We start from the raw sequence: 19,587 nt of genomic DNA, 5'->3' as shown, positions 1-19,587 counted from the left end.
TGATAAAAATTAACAGAATGATTTTAAGACTGTTGAAAAGAAATGGGCCTTAAGCACTATGCTCAAAATAAATTCAACTTCTGGATGAAAAAGTTTAAGAAATTAAACAAAAAAACAAGAACAAAAACAAAAAACAAACCAAAAAACCCTCACAGACACAGACAACAGTATGGTGATTATCAGAGGGAAAGGGGGGTTGAGGGGGGTAAAGAGGATATAGGGAGATAAATGGAGATGGAAGGAGACTCGACTTGGGGTGATGAACACACAATACAATATACAGATGATGTATTAGAGAACTGTACACCTGAAACCTATATAATTTTATTAACCACTAGTGGCCCGGTGCACAGATTTGTGCACAAATGGAGTCCCTTGGCCTGGCCTGCGCCCTCTCACAATCCGAGAGCCCTTGGGGGATGTTGGACTGCCGGTTTCGGCGCCATCCCTGCAGGCCAGGCTGAGGGACCCCATCAGTGCACAAATCCGTGCACCGGGCCAGTTCTAGTATGCATATAAGATGTTTAGTTAATCTCTCCTTCCCCCCCCCCCCCATTTATCAGTCTGTTCCATGTTTCCATGCCTGTGCATTGAGCATCTGCCCCCTGGTGGTCAGTGCACATTATAGCTACTGGTCGAAAGGTCGAATGGTTGCTTAGGCTTTTATGTAGTCACCCCAATAAATTCAATACTGAGTTTTTTAAAAGTACAGTCATATCAATTCAAATTCATTTGATCAATTATTAATGATGTTGAACATTTTTTTCTTACTCTTTTTTTTAAAATATATTTTATTGATTTTTTACAAAGAGGAAGGGAGAGAGATAGTTAGAAACATCGATGAGAGAGAAACATCGATCAGCTGCCTCCTGCACATCTCCTATTGGGGATGTGCCCGCAACCCAGGTACATGCCCTTGACCGGAATCGAACCTGGGACCTTTCAGTCCGCAGGCTGACGCTCTATCCACTGAGCCAAGCCGGTTTCGGCTCTTACTCTTATTAAACATATGTATTAGCTTTCTTGGGAATAACCTTTTATAATCTTACCCTAGTTTTCAACTGACCATTTTTAGATTTTTCCTTTTTTTTTTTATTTCAGAATCAGTCAATATTTTTCTCATTTATCATGTTAATTCATGAGATATACTTGTGAAAGAAATTTCTACTTTTTATGGTCTTAATTCAACCACTTTTCACTTTGTGATTTTATTTATGATCTCTTCATGCATATCTAAAGATCACATGATACATGCAAAATTTACTTTCTGTATTTTTAATCTAAATTTTTAAAATTCAATAAAATGGAAGATAAATTTTCATAAGGAAAAAACAAAAAAGATTCACCTTTATCCAGGTGCCTGATAACAAATAACATAACTACAAAACTTCCTGAAAATTTCCATTTTAATATTATCCCCCCTCATCTCTGGTGGATGCCTAAAACCATGGATAGCAACAAACCCTATGTATACAATGATTTTTCTAGTACATACATACCTATGATAAAATTTAATTTATAAATTAGGCACAGTAAGAGACTATAATTTTAAAAGTTAGCCGAAACCGGTTTGGCTCAGTGGATAGAGCGTCGGCCTGCAGACTGAAGGGTCCCAGGTTCGATTCCAGTCAGGGGCGTGTACCTGGGTTGCAGGCATATCCCCAGTGGGAGATGTGCAGGAGGCAGCTGATCGATGTTTCTCTCTCATCGATGTTTCTGGCTCTCTGTCTCCCTTCCTCTCTGTGAAAAATCAATAAAATATATTAAAAAAAATAAAAAATAAAAAAAAATAAAAGTTATGTGCTTGGCCGGGTGGCTAAGTGATTGAGTGTCGACCTATGAATCAGGAGGTCGTGGTTCAATTCCCAGTCAGGGCACACGCCTGGGTTATGGGCTTGATCCCCAGTGGTGGTGGGGAGGCAGCCGATTAATGATTCTCTCTTATCGTTGATATTTCTATCTCTCCCTTTCCCTCCTCTCTCTGAAGTCAATGATAAAAAAAATTACGTGGTCTAGCTGGTGTTTCCCTCTCATCAACGTTTCCATCTTTCTAAAATCAATAAAAAAATTATTTTTTAAAAAAGCAAAACTTGCCCTGACTGGTTTGGCTCAGCGGATAGAGCGTTGGCCTGCGGACTGAAAGGTCCCAGGTTCGATTCCGGTCAATGGCATGTACCTTGGTTGCGGGCACATCCCCAGTAGGAGGTGTGCAGAAGGCAGCTGATCGATATTTCTCTCTCATCGATGTTTCTTACTCTCTATCTCTCTCCCTTCCTCTCTGTAAAAAATCAATAAAATATATTTAAAAAAAAAAAAAAAAAGCAAAACTGCAGATAAGTGAAGACAACTGTATGTAATCAAATTAAAACATTTGCAGTGAAATGCAGTGGTTTGGGATCCCATCACTTTTGAGAATTAAAACACAGTAATTTATGTGCTTTGAAAAATTAAATTTCTTTCCAAATATTTAATTTAATAAATGATACCTAGCCATCATAAGTAAATTTCTTTTCTTTCTTTCTTTTTGAAAACGTAAAGGGTGAACTACCAAAAAATCTCAAAGCTGAAAAAAGTTAATGGATGAATTTAAAAATGTAACTTTTTCTATTTAGAAAGGGAAGAAAAGAAAACACTGCAAATTCCAAAAGTTTGGTTAAGTATGAAAAACACACACTCTAAATCTAAGACAGAAAAAGTCCAAAAGGCTACCTTGCCATCCACAACTCTGTCAAGCCATTTCAGTTGACTGATGATGAGTCGAGGCATGTTGATTCCATCACTGTTCATGCTGAAATGTTAGGATGAGAAGACAAGGAACTTGACCTTTCTGACTTATACAACAGTGAGCATTTCAGCCATTCAATTCAATTTACATTTACTTAACACTTACTATGCTTTGTGCACTGTGCCAGACACACATGTGATACAAAAAAACCATGATATATGCTTATATACCTTGAGAAAGATGTCAGGAAGAAGAGGCACTAACCATGTTAATCATGGCTATATCTGGAAAGGCTTACAGAGACAGAAAGGTCTCTCATTTTTTTAAAATTTTATTATTTAAAGTATTACAGATAGTAGTACATGTGTCTCCTTTTCCCCCCCCATTGACCTTCCCCCTGCCACCCCTACCCCCCGGCACATGCCCTCACCCCACCTCCCCAGTGTCTTGTGTCCATTGGTTATGCTTACATGCATGCATACAAGTCCTTCAGTTGATCTCTTACCTCCCGCACCCCAACACTCCCCAGACTTCCCACTGCAATTTGACAGTCTGTTCAATGCTTCTTTCTCTGCCTCTGTATCTATCTTTTTGTTCATCAATTTATGTTATTATCCATAGATGAGATCATGTGGTGTTTTTCTTTCACTTCCTGGCTTATTTCACTTAGCATAATGCTCTCCAGTTCTGCTGCAAATGGTTAAGGACTCCTTCTTTTTTATAGCACCATAGTATTCCATTGCGTAGATGAGATGTACCATAGTTTTCTAATCCACTCATCTGTTGATGGGCGTTTAGGCTGTTTCCAAATCTTGGCTACTGTAAATTGTGCTGCTATGAACATAGGGGTGCATATATCCTCTCTGATTGGTGTTTCTGTTTTCTTGGAATATATTTCTAGAAATGGTATTACTGGGTCAAATGGCAGCTCCATTTTTAAATTTTTGAGGAAACGCCATACTGTTTTCCACAATGGCTGCAGCAGTCTGAATTCCCACCAGCAGTGAAAGAGGGTTCCTTTTTCTCCGCATCCTCTCCAGCACTTGTCCTTTGTTGATGATAGCCATTCTGACAGGTGTGAGGTGGTACCTCATTGTTGTTTTGATTTGCATCTCTCGGATGATTAGTGACTATGAGCATATTTTCATGTGTTTCTTGGCTTTCTGAGTGTCCTCTTTCGAAAAGATTCTATTTAGGTCCTTTGCCCATTTTTTGATTGGATTGTTTATTTTCCTTTTGTTGAGTTGTCTGAGTTCCCTGTAAATGTTGGATATTAAACCCTTATCGGAGATAACATTGGCAAATATGTTCTCCCATGCAGTGGGCTTTCTTGTTGTTTTGTTGGTTTCTTTTGCTGTGCAGAAGCTTTTTATTTTATGTAACCCCATTTGTTTATTTTCTTGTTTTTTTTAAAATATGTTTATATATTTTTATTGATTTTAGAGAGGGAGAGGGAGAGAGACAGAAACATCAATGATGAAAGAGAATCATTGATTGGCTGTCTCTTGCATGCCCCCTACTGGCGATTGAACCCACAACCTGGACATGTGCAGAATTGAACTGAGACCTACTGGTTCATAGGTCAATGCTCAAACACTGAGGCCTTAAAATAATCCTATATAATAAAGAGGTAATATGCAAATTGACCCTCACATCACAAGATGGCCACCCCCACATCATCACAACATAGCCACCCCCCACACTGTCACAAGATGGCTAGCAGGGGAACAGTTAGGCATCAATCAGGCCAGCAGGGGAGTGGTTAGGGGGCAATCAGGCGGGCAGGCTGGTGAGTGGTTAGGAGCCAGCAGTCCCGGATTGTGAGAGGGATGCCTGACTCTGGCAGCCGAATATCCCCCGAGGGGTCCCAGAGTGGAGAGAGTGTAGGGCACGAATTTCATGCACCAGGTCTCTAGTGTAAACAATAAAAATAAAAAAAATAAAGGTAATAAACTTTAACAAATTGAGTAAAACGAGTATTTTCAAAAGGTTAAAACTACATTAATGTGGTAATGAAAAAGGTAAGAATATACTGCTATAAAAACATGGCGGGTCAAATTTGTTTGTGTAAGTATTGAAAACCATTTATGGATGAAAAATGTTGGCTCAGTTATTATTTCCCCCAAAACAACAGTCTGTACTTTCCTCCCAAGCTACTTACTATATCTAAAGTTTTGGAACACCTTCAGTTCATTTTCTGAACAGCATTCTCAGTCTTTGTTTATTACAGTCAAATTTAACTGCTGAAAAAGACTTAGCCAGGACATAAAGCATCTAATGCAGTGGTTCTCAACCTTCCTAATGCTGTGATCCTTTAATACAGTTCCTCATGTTATGGTGACCCCCAATTTCATCGTTACAAATTGAACATAATTAAAGCATAGTGATTAATCACAAAAACAATGTGTAATTATATATGTTTTCTATTTTTTTTCCTTTCTTAAAAATATTTTATTGATTTTTTACAGAGAGGAAGGGAGAGAGAAAGTTAGAAACATCGATGAGAGAGAAACATCGATCAGCTGCCTCCTGCACACCCCCTACTGGGGATGTGCCCGCAACCCAGGTACATGCCCTTGACCGGAATCAAACCTGGGACCCTTCAGTCTGCAGGCCAACGCTCTATCCACTGAGCCAAACCGGTTTCGGCAATTATATATGTTTTCCGATGGTCTTAGGAGACCCCTGTGAAAGGGTTGTTCAAGCCCCAAAGGAGTCGCAACCCACAGGTTGAGAACCACTAATCTAGTGTGAGCCATCCAGGCAAAGCATGAATTTTAAGTGTAAGCCTTCAAGCTTATTATCATTATACTAGAGGCCTGATCACAAAATTCGTGCACTGGGGTTGGGGGGGGGGGGTAGTCCCTCAGCCTGGCCTGTGCCCTCTTGCAGTCCGGGAGCCCTCAAGGGATACCCAAATGACAGCTTAGGCCTGCTACCCGCAGCCTACTGGTCATTATACCATTTAGTCGATTTGCATATTAGCCCTTTATTATATACTAGAGGCCCGGTGCACAAAAATTTGTGCACTGGGGGGGGGGGAGGGTCTCTCAGCCCGGCCTCTGCCCTCTCGCAGTCTGGGACCCCTCGGGGGATGTCCACCTGCTGGCTTAGGCCCGCTCCCCGGAGGATCAGGCCTCAGCTGGCAGTCAGACATCCCTCTGGCAGCCTGGGAGCCCTCAGGGGATGTCCACTTGCCAGCAGGGAGCAGGCCTAAGCTGCAGTTGGACATCCTTAGCGCTGCTGAAGAGGCAGGAGAGGCTCCCGCCACCACCACTATGCTGGCAGCCATCAGCCTGGCTTGTGGCTGAGCAGAGCTCCCCCTCTGGGAGCACACTGACCACCAGGGGGCAGCTCCTGCATTAGGCGTCTGCCCCCTGGTGGTCAGTGTGTGTCAGAGTGACCAGTGATTCCCAGTCATTCTGCTGTTAGGGTCAATTTGCATATTACCCTTTTATTACATAGAATAGAGGCCTGGTGCACGGGTGGGGGCCGGTTGGTTTGCCCTGAAGGGTGTCCTGGATCAGGGTGGGGGTCCCCACTGGGGTGCCAGGCCAGCCTGGGTGAGGGGCTGATGGCTGTTTGCAGGCTGGTCAAGCGTCTCAGTGGAGACCCTCACCCCATGGGGGTTTGGCCAGCCTGGTTGAGGGGCTGTGGGCTGTTTTCAGGCTGGTCACATCCCCTTCAGGGTGGGGGCTCCCACTGGGGTGCCTGGCCAGCCTGGGTGAGGGCTGATGGCCGTTTTTAGGCTGGCCACGGCGGCGGGCTGGAAGCAAGTATCTGGGATTTATTTATCTTCTATAATTGAAACTTTGTAGCCTTCAGCGGAGCTCAGGTCCGGCAGGGCAGGCTGGAAGCTTGGCTTCCTCCATTGCCAGGGGCAACGCTCCAGCTCCATGGCTGCAGCCACCTTAGTTGGGTTAATTTGCATATTTGCTCCTGATTGGCTAGTGGGCGTGGCTGGTGGATTTAGCAGAGGTACAGTGGATTTACATGTTTCTGTTTTATTAGAGTAGACTACTGGCCCAGTGCACGAATCTGTGCACATTGAAAGGAAATTAATGAGAAGAATTATTTTAATATTGCTATTCGTCCTTTCTCTATAATAGAAGTGTCTATCAAGTTCACAATCAACAATAACAGATTGAAAACATGTATGCAATTGGCACCAGTAAGAGATTTATATGTATTGTGCATGTGCAAGTCAACTTAACCTTTTATAGATATGGAACAAACCTGCTTAATTAGACCTGCTTTCTGATTTAGCTAAACTTTATCCAGCCCAGTGAAGCACCCCGACGTCTCTTCAGGTAATTGTCATCTGCACAGCAGTACAGTGGGGCCTTGACTTACGAGTGTCCCGACTAACGAGTTTTTTGAGATACGAGCCATCTCTCGGCCGATTTTTTGCTTTGAGTTGCGAGCTAAAATTCGGGTTACGAGCCAGCTTCAGATACCCTACCGCTAGTTGGCGCAGCAAATGTCACAGTGAACCCCACAACATCAGCCCAGCATCACGTGTCTCACTCGTTCACTTTTTGATTTGACATACAAGTAATTTGAGTTACGAGCTCCGTCACGGAATGAATTAAACTCGTAAGTCAAGGCCCCACTGTAAATATCAATACAAAGCAGATTATTATTGTAGATCATGCAGGGAGAACAAAGGGTAAAATATTTAACTGCAGCAGTGTTTGACTATATCCTGCGCAGTGAGAAAACCTGAAGTCATTTTCAAGATCCACCATTTCTTACTTCTTTTCAGTCAGATGAAATTTCTGAGCTTTCTAAATCTTCATTTTCTGGCTAATGAAAAGAAAATAGGATTCCACCGAGTCTCCTATCTACCTACTCCAGGACTTCTGTGAGGATCAAATGAGATGAGGCATGGGAAAATGCTTCATAGACATTTGGTTAAAATGTAAAATGTTTCCACCTGGCTATAAAGCAAGTCATGTTCCTGGGCTGAAGCAACTGCAAGGAGGCTAGTCGCTAGGGAGAGGAAGCTGGGTATTGCTATGTGATGTCATTATCCGGATGGGCACTTAGCATATTAGCCTTTTATATATATAGAAGATATAAATCCCTGAAAAAACACATATGAAGGAGAAAATAAAAATGACATATAATCCTGTCATCCCAGATATGCCCACTATTGATATGCTTATGTATTATGTTTCTATGTTTGTGTATGTGTGGATGTATCTAAGAAAAAAGCAAGAACAAAAAACATCCCTGGCTGGTGTGGCTCAGTTGGTTGAGCATTGTCCCATGCATTGAAAGGTTGCTGGTTCAATTACCTGTCAGGATATATGCCCAGGTTTTGGGTTCAATCCCCAGTGGGGGTTGGAGGTGGGAGGCAACCTATTGATGTTTCTCTCTCCCTCTCCCTTCCTCTCTCTAAAATCAGTAGACATATTTAAGAAAATACTAGGCTGAACTATAAATACTGATTTGTAACCTGACATTTTGCTAATTAATGCACAGTATTAAATAGTCCTCTTTATAATTTTTTAATGTCCACATGATATTCTGTGTGGATATACCTAATTTACTTAACCAATCTCTTATAGTTGGGCATCTCAGTTATTTATAATTTCTTGTTACTTTAAACACTAAATCTTATTACTACTTTCATTCACAAGTTTTATTTTAAGGTAAATTAGAAGACACGTTTGATCATGAAAGGGTGTGTAAAATCTAAGGTTTTGATACATACAATCTACTATCCTTCAGAATGACTGAACCAATTGATATGTTCATCAGCAATGTCTGAGCTTGCCTGTGAATTATACTCAATAGGGAAGATCCTTTGAGAACGGAAAGTGTATTTACTGTTTTAAATTTGTGTCTTTGATTAAAGAAATTGAACATTTTAAAAAAGGTCTGATGCTCTTATGTTTCTGCTTTATGAACTGTATGTTCATGACCTTTATCTACTTTTCTATTATGCTGCTCATTTTTCTAAGTGAAAAAAAAAATTTTTTTAAATGTACACTATAAAATTGAAAAGGTAAAGAATAGTATTCAGGGAATATCTGACTCCAGCCAATTGGCTCCCTTCTTTGGAGATAACTACTATTACCAGTTTATTGTGTATTTTTCTGGCACTATTAGTCAAATAAATAGGTGGAAATTTTTTTTACTGATTTTAAAAACAATCCTCATGCAAGGATATGTTTTTCATTGATTCTAGAGAGACAGTAAGGGAGGATCGAGAGAAACATTGATGTGAGAGAGAACCACTAATCAGTTGCCTACTGTGGATTGAACCCAAAACCTGGGTTTGAGCCCTGACTGGGAACTGAACCCGAGACCCTTTGGTGCACAGGACAATGCTTCAACCACTTTGGGGTACCTGCCCAGACTAAGTAGGTGAAATTTCAAAGAAAGACAACCCAATAAATCTTAGTAGTTATTTAAGAATACGGCATCAAGATAAATATGACCTTCAAAGAAATCAATGATATTTCAGAGTAATCTTTTCAGAGAGAAATTTAAGTATACCAGGGTAATTTAAGCATTCCAGAATAACTCCACTTACCTTTCAAAAAGAAATTCTGGCAACTTTTCAAATAAGGTTTTGATAATGGCAGGCTGGAAAAAAAAGACACAGGGAGTTAGGGAATGGTCTTGAAATACACAACAGAAATGTATAATTAGTCATAATTCTCTTGGAGGAAGAACCCCTGCTATAATGAAATCCTATTTTTTTTTAATGAGCACTTTATTTATACTTATTTATTTATTTATAATCCTCACCCGCTCACCGAGGATATTTTTCCATTGGTTTTTAGGAAAAGTGGGAGAAACATCGATGTGAGAGAAACACACCGATTGGTTGCCTCCTGCATGGGCCGGGGCAGAGCCTAAAACCAAGGTACTTGCCCTTGACCAGAATTGAACCTGGGATCTTTTGGTCCACAGGCTGATGCTCCCTTCTTCTGAGTCAAACCCGAAAGGGCTAAAATCCTCTTATTATTAGAATATCCACATGAATATTGCCTGTATTTTGAATATAAGCTGTTGGAACACAAAGACATCAATAATTTATCTTCTGAAACACTGAAAAATATCTATCAAAACAATATTAAAATAATCAGATAATAAAAAAGATCAGCCCTGGCCAGGTAGTTCAGTTGGTTGGAGCTGTTGTCCACACACCAAAAGGTTGCAGGCTTGGTCCCCAGTCAGGGCATGTATGGAAGGAGAGGCAATGGATCAATCTTTATCTCTCTAAAATCAATAAAAACATATCCTCGGGTGAGGATTTAAAAGAAAAATTCATTACGTATGATGAACCCATGAAATGAAGGCTTTAAAGATTATCAAATAGGTTGCAAGATTTCTTTTCAGAGAAACAACAGGGCTTGGCTCTTAGATTTAAACTAACTAAATTATAGTCAAGATTTCCAATGAAGCCCTAGCTGGATAGCTCAGTTGGTTAGAGCATCATCCTGATACGCTAAGGTTGCAGTTTCAATCTTTGGTCAGGGCACATACAAGAATCAACCAGTGAATGCATAAAAAAGTGGAACAACAATTTGATGTTTCTCTCTCTTTCTCTCTCCCCCACCCCACTTCCTCTTTCCCAAATCAATAAAAAATTTAAAAAAAGAAAGATTTCCAATGAAAAGGAAAAGATAAGTGGGAAAGAAAAATAGAAAAGATGGAAGATGGGATGGGAGGGAGACTTTTCATTGTATACATGGTTTTATAATTTGAGATGTTTAAACCATATCAATGTATTGTCTACTCAATAAATTAAACAATAAAGGGAATAATGGCCCAGCAAGAGATGAAGACCTGAAATTATGCAAGAGGATGAGGACTTACATATTTATCCAGTAAAAACTTGACTTAACATTTTCTATGTCCTTACCCAGTTCTAGGCTCTGGGGATCAATAGTGAAGAAGACAACATCCCTGCCTTTAAAAAGCTTATAATAGAGATTAAAAATGGTGGCAGAGTAGGAGGATGCTGCATGGACATGCTCCCAGGAACAAGCTGGAATTACAACTGAAATATGGAAAGGCTTCCTGAATAATCAATGGAAAACTCACAGAAGAGAACCCTGATACCCAAGGACCAAAGGTGGAGACCACATAGAGACTGGTAGGAGGGGTGGAGGAGCGAAAGGGCTGGCTAGGCACCCATAGATGGCAGCTGAAGTCCCAGAGAGATATCTCAGCTGTGTGTGTGTGTGGGGGGGGGGGGGCCGGGGTGGTAGAAGGGGAGAGGGGGTGTGTGCCACTGAAAACTCTGGGATCTAATCCTGAAGCTGGGCTCCCCAGCAGAGAGCACAAAACTGAGGAGGGTACCCACACAACATCTAGCTGTGAAAAGCAGTGGGGTGATGTCTGCCAGGGAGTGGCAGTTGAAAGTTTGGGCACCCTCTTAAAGGGCCAACACACAAAAATTCCCTGTGGAGCCATGCACCCTGTGCTCTGGCAAAGGAAGGGTAAAGTGGACTGGAGCTGTGAGAGTACAACCCAGGACTGGGGACTCAGGGGATAGAGCTCAGAAGGCAGACACCTCAAGTTTTCTGGGCTGAGTTATTCCCTCACACAGAGGACATCTTTCCCACATAGTCATTTCCCTTGCCTGGGGGGAAGACACATCCTATTGGAAAACACCTTGCCCTGAGGCCATTTAAGGGACTAAAAGTAACAATTAGTCTCCAGGCATAAGCAACTGCCCCACCCTGTTGAAAAAACTCTTGCCACAACCCAGGACAATCGCCTGGGGGCAATTCAAGATGAAATCCTATTAGTCTGTAGACCAGCAGTTCTCAACCTGTGGGGGTCGAATGACCCTTTCACAGGGGTCGCCTAAGACCATTGGAAAACACACATATAATTACATATCGTTTTTGTGATTAATGACTATGCTTTAATTATGTTCAATTTATAACAATGAAATTGGAGGTCACCACAACATGAGGAACTGTATTAAAGGGTCGCAGCATTAGGAAGGTTGAGAACCACTGCTGTAGACAGAGGCCATCTCTGGAGGTTTTGAGTCTTTGCCTGATCCAATTAGTCAGAAATTGTCCTGCACTAGAGATTGAGAGGTATAGAAGATCTACCTAAAACATAGTCACAAACCCAAATAGACAACCAAAATGAGGAAACAAAGAAACAATCCCCAAATGAAAGAATTAGCAAATTCTCCAGAGGAGGAGGTAAATGAAGCAGAGATAAGAAATTTTTCTGAAACAGAGTTCAGGGTAATGATGTTAAAAATGCTCAATGGTATGAAAAAAGATATAGTAACTATGAAAAAAGAACAGTGTGAGATAAAAAATGACATAATACAAATAAAGAACACACTGGAAGGAATACATAGCAGATTAGGGGAAGATGAGGGTTGAATCAGTGAATTAGAAGACAGAGTTGAAAATATCACTCAATCAGAGAACCAAAAAGAAAAAACAATTAAAAAACAGGAGAACAGCTTAAGGGAGCTACGGGAAAATGTGAAACTTAACAATATTAGAATAGTAGGTGTGCCAGAAGAGGCAGAAAGGGAGAAAGGAATAGAGAAGGTGTTTGAAAAAATAATGGTAGAAAACTTCCCTAACCTGGTAAAGGAAAAAGTCACACAAGTTCAGGAGGCACAGAGAATCCCAAACAAGAAGAACCCAAACAGACCCACACCCAGACACATCATAATTAAAATGCCAAAAATTAAAGACAAGGAGAGAATCTTAAAGGCAGCAAGAGCAAAGAAAACTGTTACCTACAAAGGAGTTCCCATAAGGTAACACCTGATTTCGCATCAGAAACTCTACAGGCCAGAAGGGAATGGCATGAAGTACTCAAGATAATGGAAAGCAAGGATCTGAGACAAAGATTACTAGATCCAGCAAGACTATAATTCAAAATAGTCAAATAAAGAACTTCCCAGACAATAAAAAAAGGCTAAAGGAGTTCATTACCACCAAGCCAGCATTATAAGAAATGCTAAAGGGATTGCTGAGAAGAAGAAACAGAGAGAGAAACCTAGCCACACAGAATTAAGGCTATAATAAGTACCTCTCAATAACCCTAAATGTAAATGGATTAAATGCTCCAATCAAAAGGTCTAGGGCAGATGAATGGATACAAAAACATGCCCCAACTATATGCTGTCTACAAGAGACCCACCTCAAAACAAGACACACATAGGATGAAAGTGAAGGGATGGAAAAAAATTTTCCATGGAAATGGAAAAGAAAAAAAAGCTGGAGTAGCAATACTCATATCCAACAAAATACTTTAAAAGCATCATGCTAAGCGAAATAAGCAAGTTGGAGAAAGATAAACATCATATGATCTCACTCATTTGTGGAATATAATGAACAACATAAACTGATGAACAAAAATAGAGCCAGAGGGGGGGAAATATTCTAGAATATAATAGACATAATCCTGCTTTTTGCAGATTTTTAGTATTTCCTACAACTTTTGTGATATCATACTATGTTAGTACAGTTTTGGTAATATTACTATACTTAAAATCCTTTTATTCTTGAAATATTAATGTTTATTGCATGTAATATTACAGTAAGATTATTTAAAAAAAAAAATAGAGACCACATGATGAAAAAAATAAATAAATAAAATAAAATAAATAAAGGAGAGGAAAGGGCAAAATTAATTTAATAAGCAAATTAATAGCTAAATGGGAGATGAATGACACAGATATGAACACGGTAGAGATATAGAAGGGTACTCAGGGCACACCCGATGAAACTTTTCCAAATAGAAAACAGGCCAAAGGAATAAATGAGACTTTGAAATGTATTGGGTTAATCAGCTCAGTCCAAAGACAAAGACACTGCCCTACCAGATGCATTTCAACAACAGGTCTATGGTAAACTGCTGCAAACGCAAACACTCCCATTAAGCTTACTCTACCCTGTGTGCTCCAACCACTTATGCTTGGGCATACACCACAGATCACATCCAACAATGTTCACAAAAAAAAAATGGCAGTCTCACCTGTAATATGTCAATCCCCAGAAGCAATTTAATGAGGCTCTTAGAGTAAGATGTTCCCATGCTGTAAAAATAAATAAATTTGTTTTCTATTTTGTTTTCCTTGTTTTAATATGCTTCTTATTCTTTCTCCACAAAATTGGTTAATTATATAACCTTTATGGAGAAACTAATCTGGTAGATAAGAAATTCAGAACATCAGAAGATGGCTCTTAAGCCAGGGAAAAGTAGAGTTAAAATTTTACCAACACAAGTGAGAAACATTATAGAAAACACTCTGGTTCTTAGTCTCATAATTATAAACTTAATAATTTACAAGTCAGGATAAAACTCTGAGGAAAAGAGAACGATAAATCAAAAGTGAAATTCCAAAAAATTGCATTTTGCACCCCCTCCCCCACCAGTTAGTATAACAGACTAAATTTCAGCACTGTTCCATGCCTCCTCTCCACACCTGGCTTCCTCATTCTGCAGACGTTCACAAGACAAAAGACAGTTTCTGAAAATGTCTTGATCCTCAATGTAAGACTCCAGACCATTAACAAATTCTTCTATTATCTTAATGAAATAAAAATAAAAAAAACACAGTAAGATTTTCAGTTTAACATTTGTTGTGGGTTAGCTAAAAATCATTCTAGCACATTCAACTTTATGCCAATGCCTTTAAATTTTCAATTCCAGAGTACTGCTAGCAAAAGTAAAAGTACAAGGGAGAAAATACATACTTTGGGATAAGAAGGATGTTTCCTCAGAGTCTGAAAGAGCTTTCTTTGGAAAACGATTTGATCCACAGCTACAATAAAAGAATAGCTGGTCACCAATATATATATATATATATACACATATACACACACACATACACACACACACACACACACACACACACACATATATATATATGTATATATATATTATTGATTTTTCACAGAGAGGAAGGGAGAGGGATAGAGAGTCAGAAACATCTATGAGAGAGAAACATCAATCAGCTGCCTCCTGCACACCCCCCACTGGGAATGTGCCTGCAACCAAGGCACATGCCCTTGACCGGAATCGAACCCGGGACCCTTGAGTCCACAGGCCAACGCTCTATCCACTGAGCCAAACTGGCCAGGGCTACCAGAGTCTTTAACCTCTCCTACCAGAGTTTACTTTCCTCAAGACCTAAGTTTCCTATCCGATGAAATGAATAAAGATATTTACAACCTAGCCCTGACCAGATGGCTCAGTTGGTTGGAGTGTTCTCCCATACACCAAAAGTGTGCAGGTTAGATCCCCAGTCAAGGTGCATATGGGAGGCAACGGATTGATGCTTCCCTATCTAAAAATCAATCTATCTATATAAAACCCTAATATGCATATAGACCAAACAGTGGAACAACCAAACCAGTCGCTATGTCATCTGCTGACCGCCAGGGGGTGTGTGCGAAACATGGTGCGCGTCTGCAGCAGGTGGCAGAGAGCAGAACATGGCGGGCATTGGCCACAGGATGGTGGAACAAGTGAGCAGGGGCGCCAAACTAAGGCGGGGTGTGGATCACTGTCAGTGGGGCAAGCCTTTGGTGGTTACTGAAAATTCTTTGCTATTGCGCACCACGGTCCTGCTGGGCACTCACACCTGTTGCCAGAGCCTGCATCTGCTGCTGGCGCCGGCCCCACTCGTACCCACAGCTGGTGCCCAGCACCCTCCCAATTGCTTGGTGCTGTCAGTGGGTGTGAGCAGTGGCTTCGGCCCCAATCGCCGCTCAGGGCTTCTTCACCTCCTCCTGCTCCTGCTCCCCAGAGGCAATCAGGGCCAGCAGCCGCCTTTCGCACCTGCTGCCAGCAATGGCCCGCTCACACCCACTGCTGGCGCCAGAGCCGCCACTCTTTTTATTATCTTCATCTAAGCATATGTTTTTACTAGGGGCCAGTGGCTGAGCATCAACCTATGAACTAGGAGGTCCCAGCTCAATTCTGCTCAGGGCACATGCCTGGGTTGTGGGCTTGACCCCCAGTATGGGGCAAACAGGAGGCAGCCAATCAATGATTTTCTCTCATCATTGATGTTTCTATCTCTCTCTCCTTAAAAAAAGAAAAAAGATATTTACAACCTAATTCAAAGCCAAATCTTCTAAACCCACAGTAAAACAAAGGCAGCTTTGACAGAGGATAGCTACTAAGTGTTCTAAAAATGACATGCTTTAACCTCAGCAGGATGAAATAATCTATGCCCCAAAAGCAAGCCCTTACATGCTTATATGGATATTAGAGGCAAATTCGTGCACTCGCCTGTGTCCTCTCGCAGTCTAGGAGCCCTTGGGGGATGTTCAACTGATGGTCAATTTGCATATTAGCCTTTTACTATATAGTATATAAATTTCTTCTAAAATTATTCTGACACAGATCTAATAGTTCTAAGGGTGTTAATTTATTTTTTTCATAAGAAAACACAAAGCAATACTATTATATAACAGTTTTCTAAAAAAGGGGGCAGGGGGTCAGAAGTACTGCTGGCGCAGTTTTACTTAATATGTATTTATCAGGACCAAAGACTATAATAATATTCTCTAAAAAGCAATTTCAATTTTATCTTTGTCTCAAGATGAATGGTGCTCCCATTTCTAATCTTCATTCCTTTTTATTTAGAAAACCCATGATTCACTCTACCCAGAGAAAAGAGTTAGACTAAAATATCACCTAGCTGATTCTGACTCTCTCCTGTTTTAAGAATAATTCCTGATGTCTTAAGAAGCTTTATAAATGCACTGTCATTTTCTTCAACTTCATAATAAACATGTGTTTTCTTTGTCTTTTTGGAGAGTGGTTGCTTTCTGGCATCTGAAAATAGAAAATAGACACAATTTTCAAGATTGTGAAAAAAATTAAGAATGTGACAAATAGTAAAACAAAGATAAAACTGTAAACCCTACAATAATAACCCTAAGAGCAAAGTTAATAGGTTCCTGAAGAATTATATTAGAATTGACAGTATAGTAAAATTTTATTTCTAACAATGGTCCAATAGTGGCTTCCAAACAAACAGAATAATCAATAAACATTAATTGTTTTCATCTACTGCGTTTTCATTAGAATAATTCAAAATGTGCCATTTCTAACAATAACTATGGAAATGTTTCCACTCAAATTCTAAAGCAGTCAGGGTCTCTCAAGCTGATGTCTGCAAACCATTGCTCTAGAACCACTGGAAACCTTATTAAAAGCATATTCTTCGATCACATCCCAGAGTTTATGAAATAAAAATTTTGGGAATTGGGCCTGGGAATCTGAATTTTTAATAAGTTCTCTAGGTAATAATCCTGATGCACACCAAAGTTTGAGAACCAATTATCTTTATCTAGCTGCACGGGTAGAAGACTGGGGCAGATTCTCCTGCATCATATCTTTGAATACAAAGACCAGACTGGTTCCATCCCAAGGCTTTCAACCCATAAGAAGTAATAAAACATAATTAACAAACAAAACAAATAGGTTCTTAATGTTAAACATGATTACATACCTACTCTTCTCCCCTGATACAAGTTAGAATCGCCGTAATAGGGTAGTTGAGTGTAATAAATGGGAAAAACTATCAACTTCTTGTCGGAACTCTTGGGCCTCTGTCAATCACATTCTCACATGCACATAGTCTATTTCTTTGCCACTGGTATGCTTTCTTCGATATGATGCCTTTCTTTATATATCACTATCAGAGCATTTATCTAGACCATAACTTTTTTAAGGCATGAGACCATAAGTTTTTTTTAAGGGTTGGGATTATATTGTATCTTTGTATCCCAGCACCTAGATAATGTATAATAGGTAAGCTCTATAATACTAACTCCTCTTATAGATGTGGAGACTGATACTCAAGAGACTGTAGGCATGCCCAAAGTCATACAGGAAATCAGAGGCAGAAACTCAATCCCAAATCTCCTGATATAGATTCTGTGTGCTCTATCCATTAAGCCTTGATGACTCCCAGCATTTGAAAATAGGAACATCATATCTCTTTAAGTGCCTCACATGTTTTTTCATTTTATTAATTTTATTGGGGTGACTGGTTAATAAGAGTATATAAGTTTCTAATGTACAATTCTATAAAACATCCTCTGTATATTGCATTGTGTACTCACCATCCAGTGAAGTCTCCTTCCGTCACCATATATTTGACCCCTTTTACCCTCTTCAACCTATTCCTATCCTTATTTTCCCCTTTGATAGCCACTATACTGTTGTCTATGAGTTTTTGTTTGTTTTGTTTCTTCATTTGTTGCTTTCTGTTTTATATCCCACACGACTAAAATCATATGGTTCGTATGCTTTCAATATGACTTATTTCACTTAGCATACTCTCAAAATTCACTCAAGTTGTCACAAATGCAGTACCTTATCTTTTCTTATGGCTGCGTAGAAAGGAATGAAGATTAGAAATGGGAGCACCATTCAACCTACAGTTCTCTGACAGTCAAGAATCCTTGGATAAAGATGTGGTATAAGGGAAACGTATTCAGCCGTAAGAAAAGATGAAATACTGCTATACACATTTGTTATAGAAAATAAAGCAACAAATGAGTAGATACTTACCAGAGGCATTTTCTGTCAGGGTCTCTTTATCCTCAGATTTTGATAGTCGTCTTTTGGAAACCATGTTGACCAATTTTCTGCAGTTAAATTATTTTCTATAGCAAAATCAGAGAACAGAAGTGACCCTCTCAAAGCTAGATAAATTGAGAGGTTAAAGCTATAGCTCAAAGAAAACCACTCTATTCAAAACTGAAGTGGTTCCAGTGTTTACACTAATGCTATCTAAATCCAGGTGTTGAGAAAATTTCAACCCCTCTATCTGGTCAATACTTTCTTGCTTTCAAGACTTGTTTACCCAGTTGCCTTTTTAGCCAGACCACTTCCCTCTTTTTTAAATCCTTACCATAAGACACGTTTCTATTGATTTTTAGAGAGAAATATCAATGTGAGAAACATCAATTGGTTGCCTCCCATATGCACCCCGACCGGTAATCGAATCCGAAACCTAAGTATGTGCCCTGACTTGGAATCAAACCTGAAACCTTTTGGTGTACAAGATAACGCTCCAGCTAACTGAGGCACCTGGTCAGGGCCAGACCACATCCCTCTTTTATTTTATTAATTTTATTGGGGTGACTGGTTAATAAAAGTATATACGTTTCTAATGTACAATTCTATAAAACATCTTTCTTGCTGAAGGACAAACCCACAGTTCTCTGACAGTCAAGATCCTTCATCTTCTAGCCCCAAACTATACCTCTCCAATAATTTAATAATCCAACACTACACATTAGGGACTGTGCTAGGTGCTGGGGTTACAATTATGAAACAGACATGATGCCTGACCTCAGGAAGTTTATAGTATAATAATGAATAGTCTTAATGTAATTATTTAACTACAGTCATGCCCTGCACAAGGATGTTTCAGATGACAGACCACATATACCACAGTGGTCCCATAAGATTATAATGGAGTTGAAAAATTCCTATTACCTGGTAACATAAAAGCTGTTGTAATGTCATAGCGTAACACATTACTCACATTTGTAGTGATGTTAGTATAAACAAACCTACTATACTGCCAGTTATAGAAAAGTATAGTGCACACAATTATGTACGGTATATAATAGTTGATAATGGTAATAAGTAGCTGTGTTATTGGTTTATGTATTTATTATACTATAATTTTTATCATTACTTAGAGCAGGGGTCCTCAAACTTTTTTTTCTTAAATATATTTTATTGATTTTTCACAGAGAGGAAAGGAGAGGGACAGAGAGTCAGAAATATCGATGAGAGAGAAACACCAATCAGCTGCCTCCCGCACACCCCCAACTGGGGATGCGCCCGCAACCAAGGCACATGCCCCCGACCGG

At 39.8% G+C, this 19,587-nt stretch overlaps 2 protein-coding genes across 3 annotated transcripts in view; one reads left to right on the top strand and one right to left on the bottom strand.

Moving 5' to 3' along the window:
* CIDEC (cell death inducing DFFA like effector c) overlaps nucleotides 1-19,587 on the top strand; it is a 188,533-nt gene that overhangs the window by 73,453 nt on the left and 95,493 nt on the right. The gene's annotated exons all lie outside the window — the stretch shown is intronic.
* The window catches only part of FANCD2 (FA complementation group D2), a 71,295-nt gene that overhangs the window by 47,469 nt on the left and 4,239 nt on the right, over nucleotides 1-19,587 (bottom strand). For both annotated transcript variants that reach the window (XM_059663506.1, XM_059663505.1), the window contains exons 2-8: nucleotides 18,272-18,366; nucleotides 16,385-16,525; nucleotides 14,434-14,501; nucleotides 14,163-14,266; nucleotides 13,712-13,772; nucleotides 9,270-9,322; nucleotides 2,710-2,788 (exon numbers count right to left, since the gene is read on the bottom strand). In XM_059663506.1, the coding sequence (XP_059519489.1) occupies nucleotides 2,710-2,788; nucleotides 9,270-9,322; nucleotides 13,712-13,772; nucleotides 14,163-14,266; nucleotides 14,434-14,501; nucleotides 16,385-16,525; nucleotides 18,272-18,335 (570 nt within the window). In that variant the 5' untranslated portion in view covers nucleotides 18,336-18,366. The remainder of the gene's footprint in view (nucleotides 1-2,709; nucleotides 2,789-9,269; nucleotides 9,323-13,711; nucleotides 13,773-14,162; nucleotides 14,267-14,433; nucleotides 14,502-16,384; nucleotides 16,526-18,271; nucleotides 18,367-19,587) is intronic.

This window comes from Myotis daubentonii, chromosome 14, assembly GCF_963259705.1.
Source record: "Myotis daubentonii chromosome 14, mMyoDau2.1, whole genome shotgun sequence".
Lineage (NCBI taxonomy): Eukaryota > Metazoa > Chordata > Mammalia > Chiroptera > Vespertilionidae > Myotis > Myotis daubentonii.
This window is presented reverse-complemented; position numbering and strand designations above follow the sequence as displayed.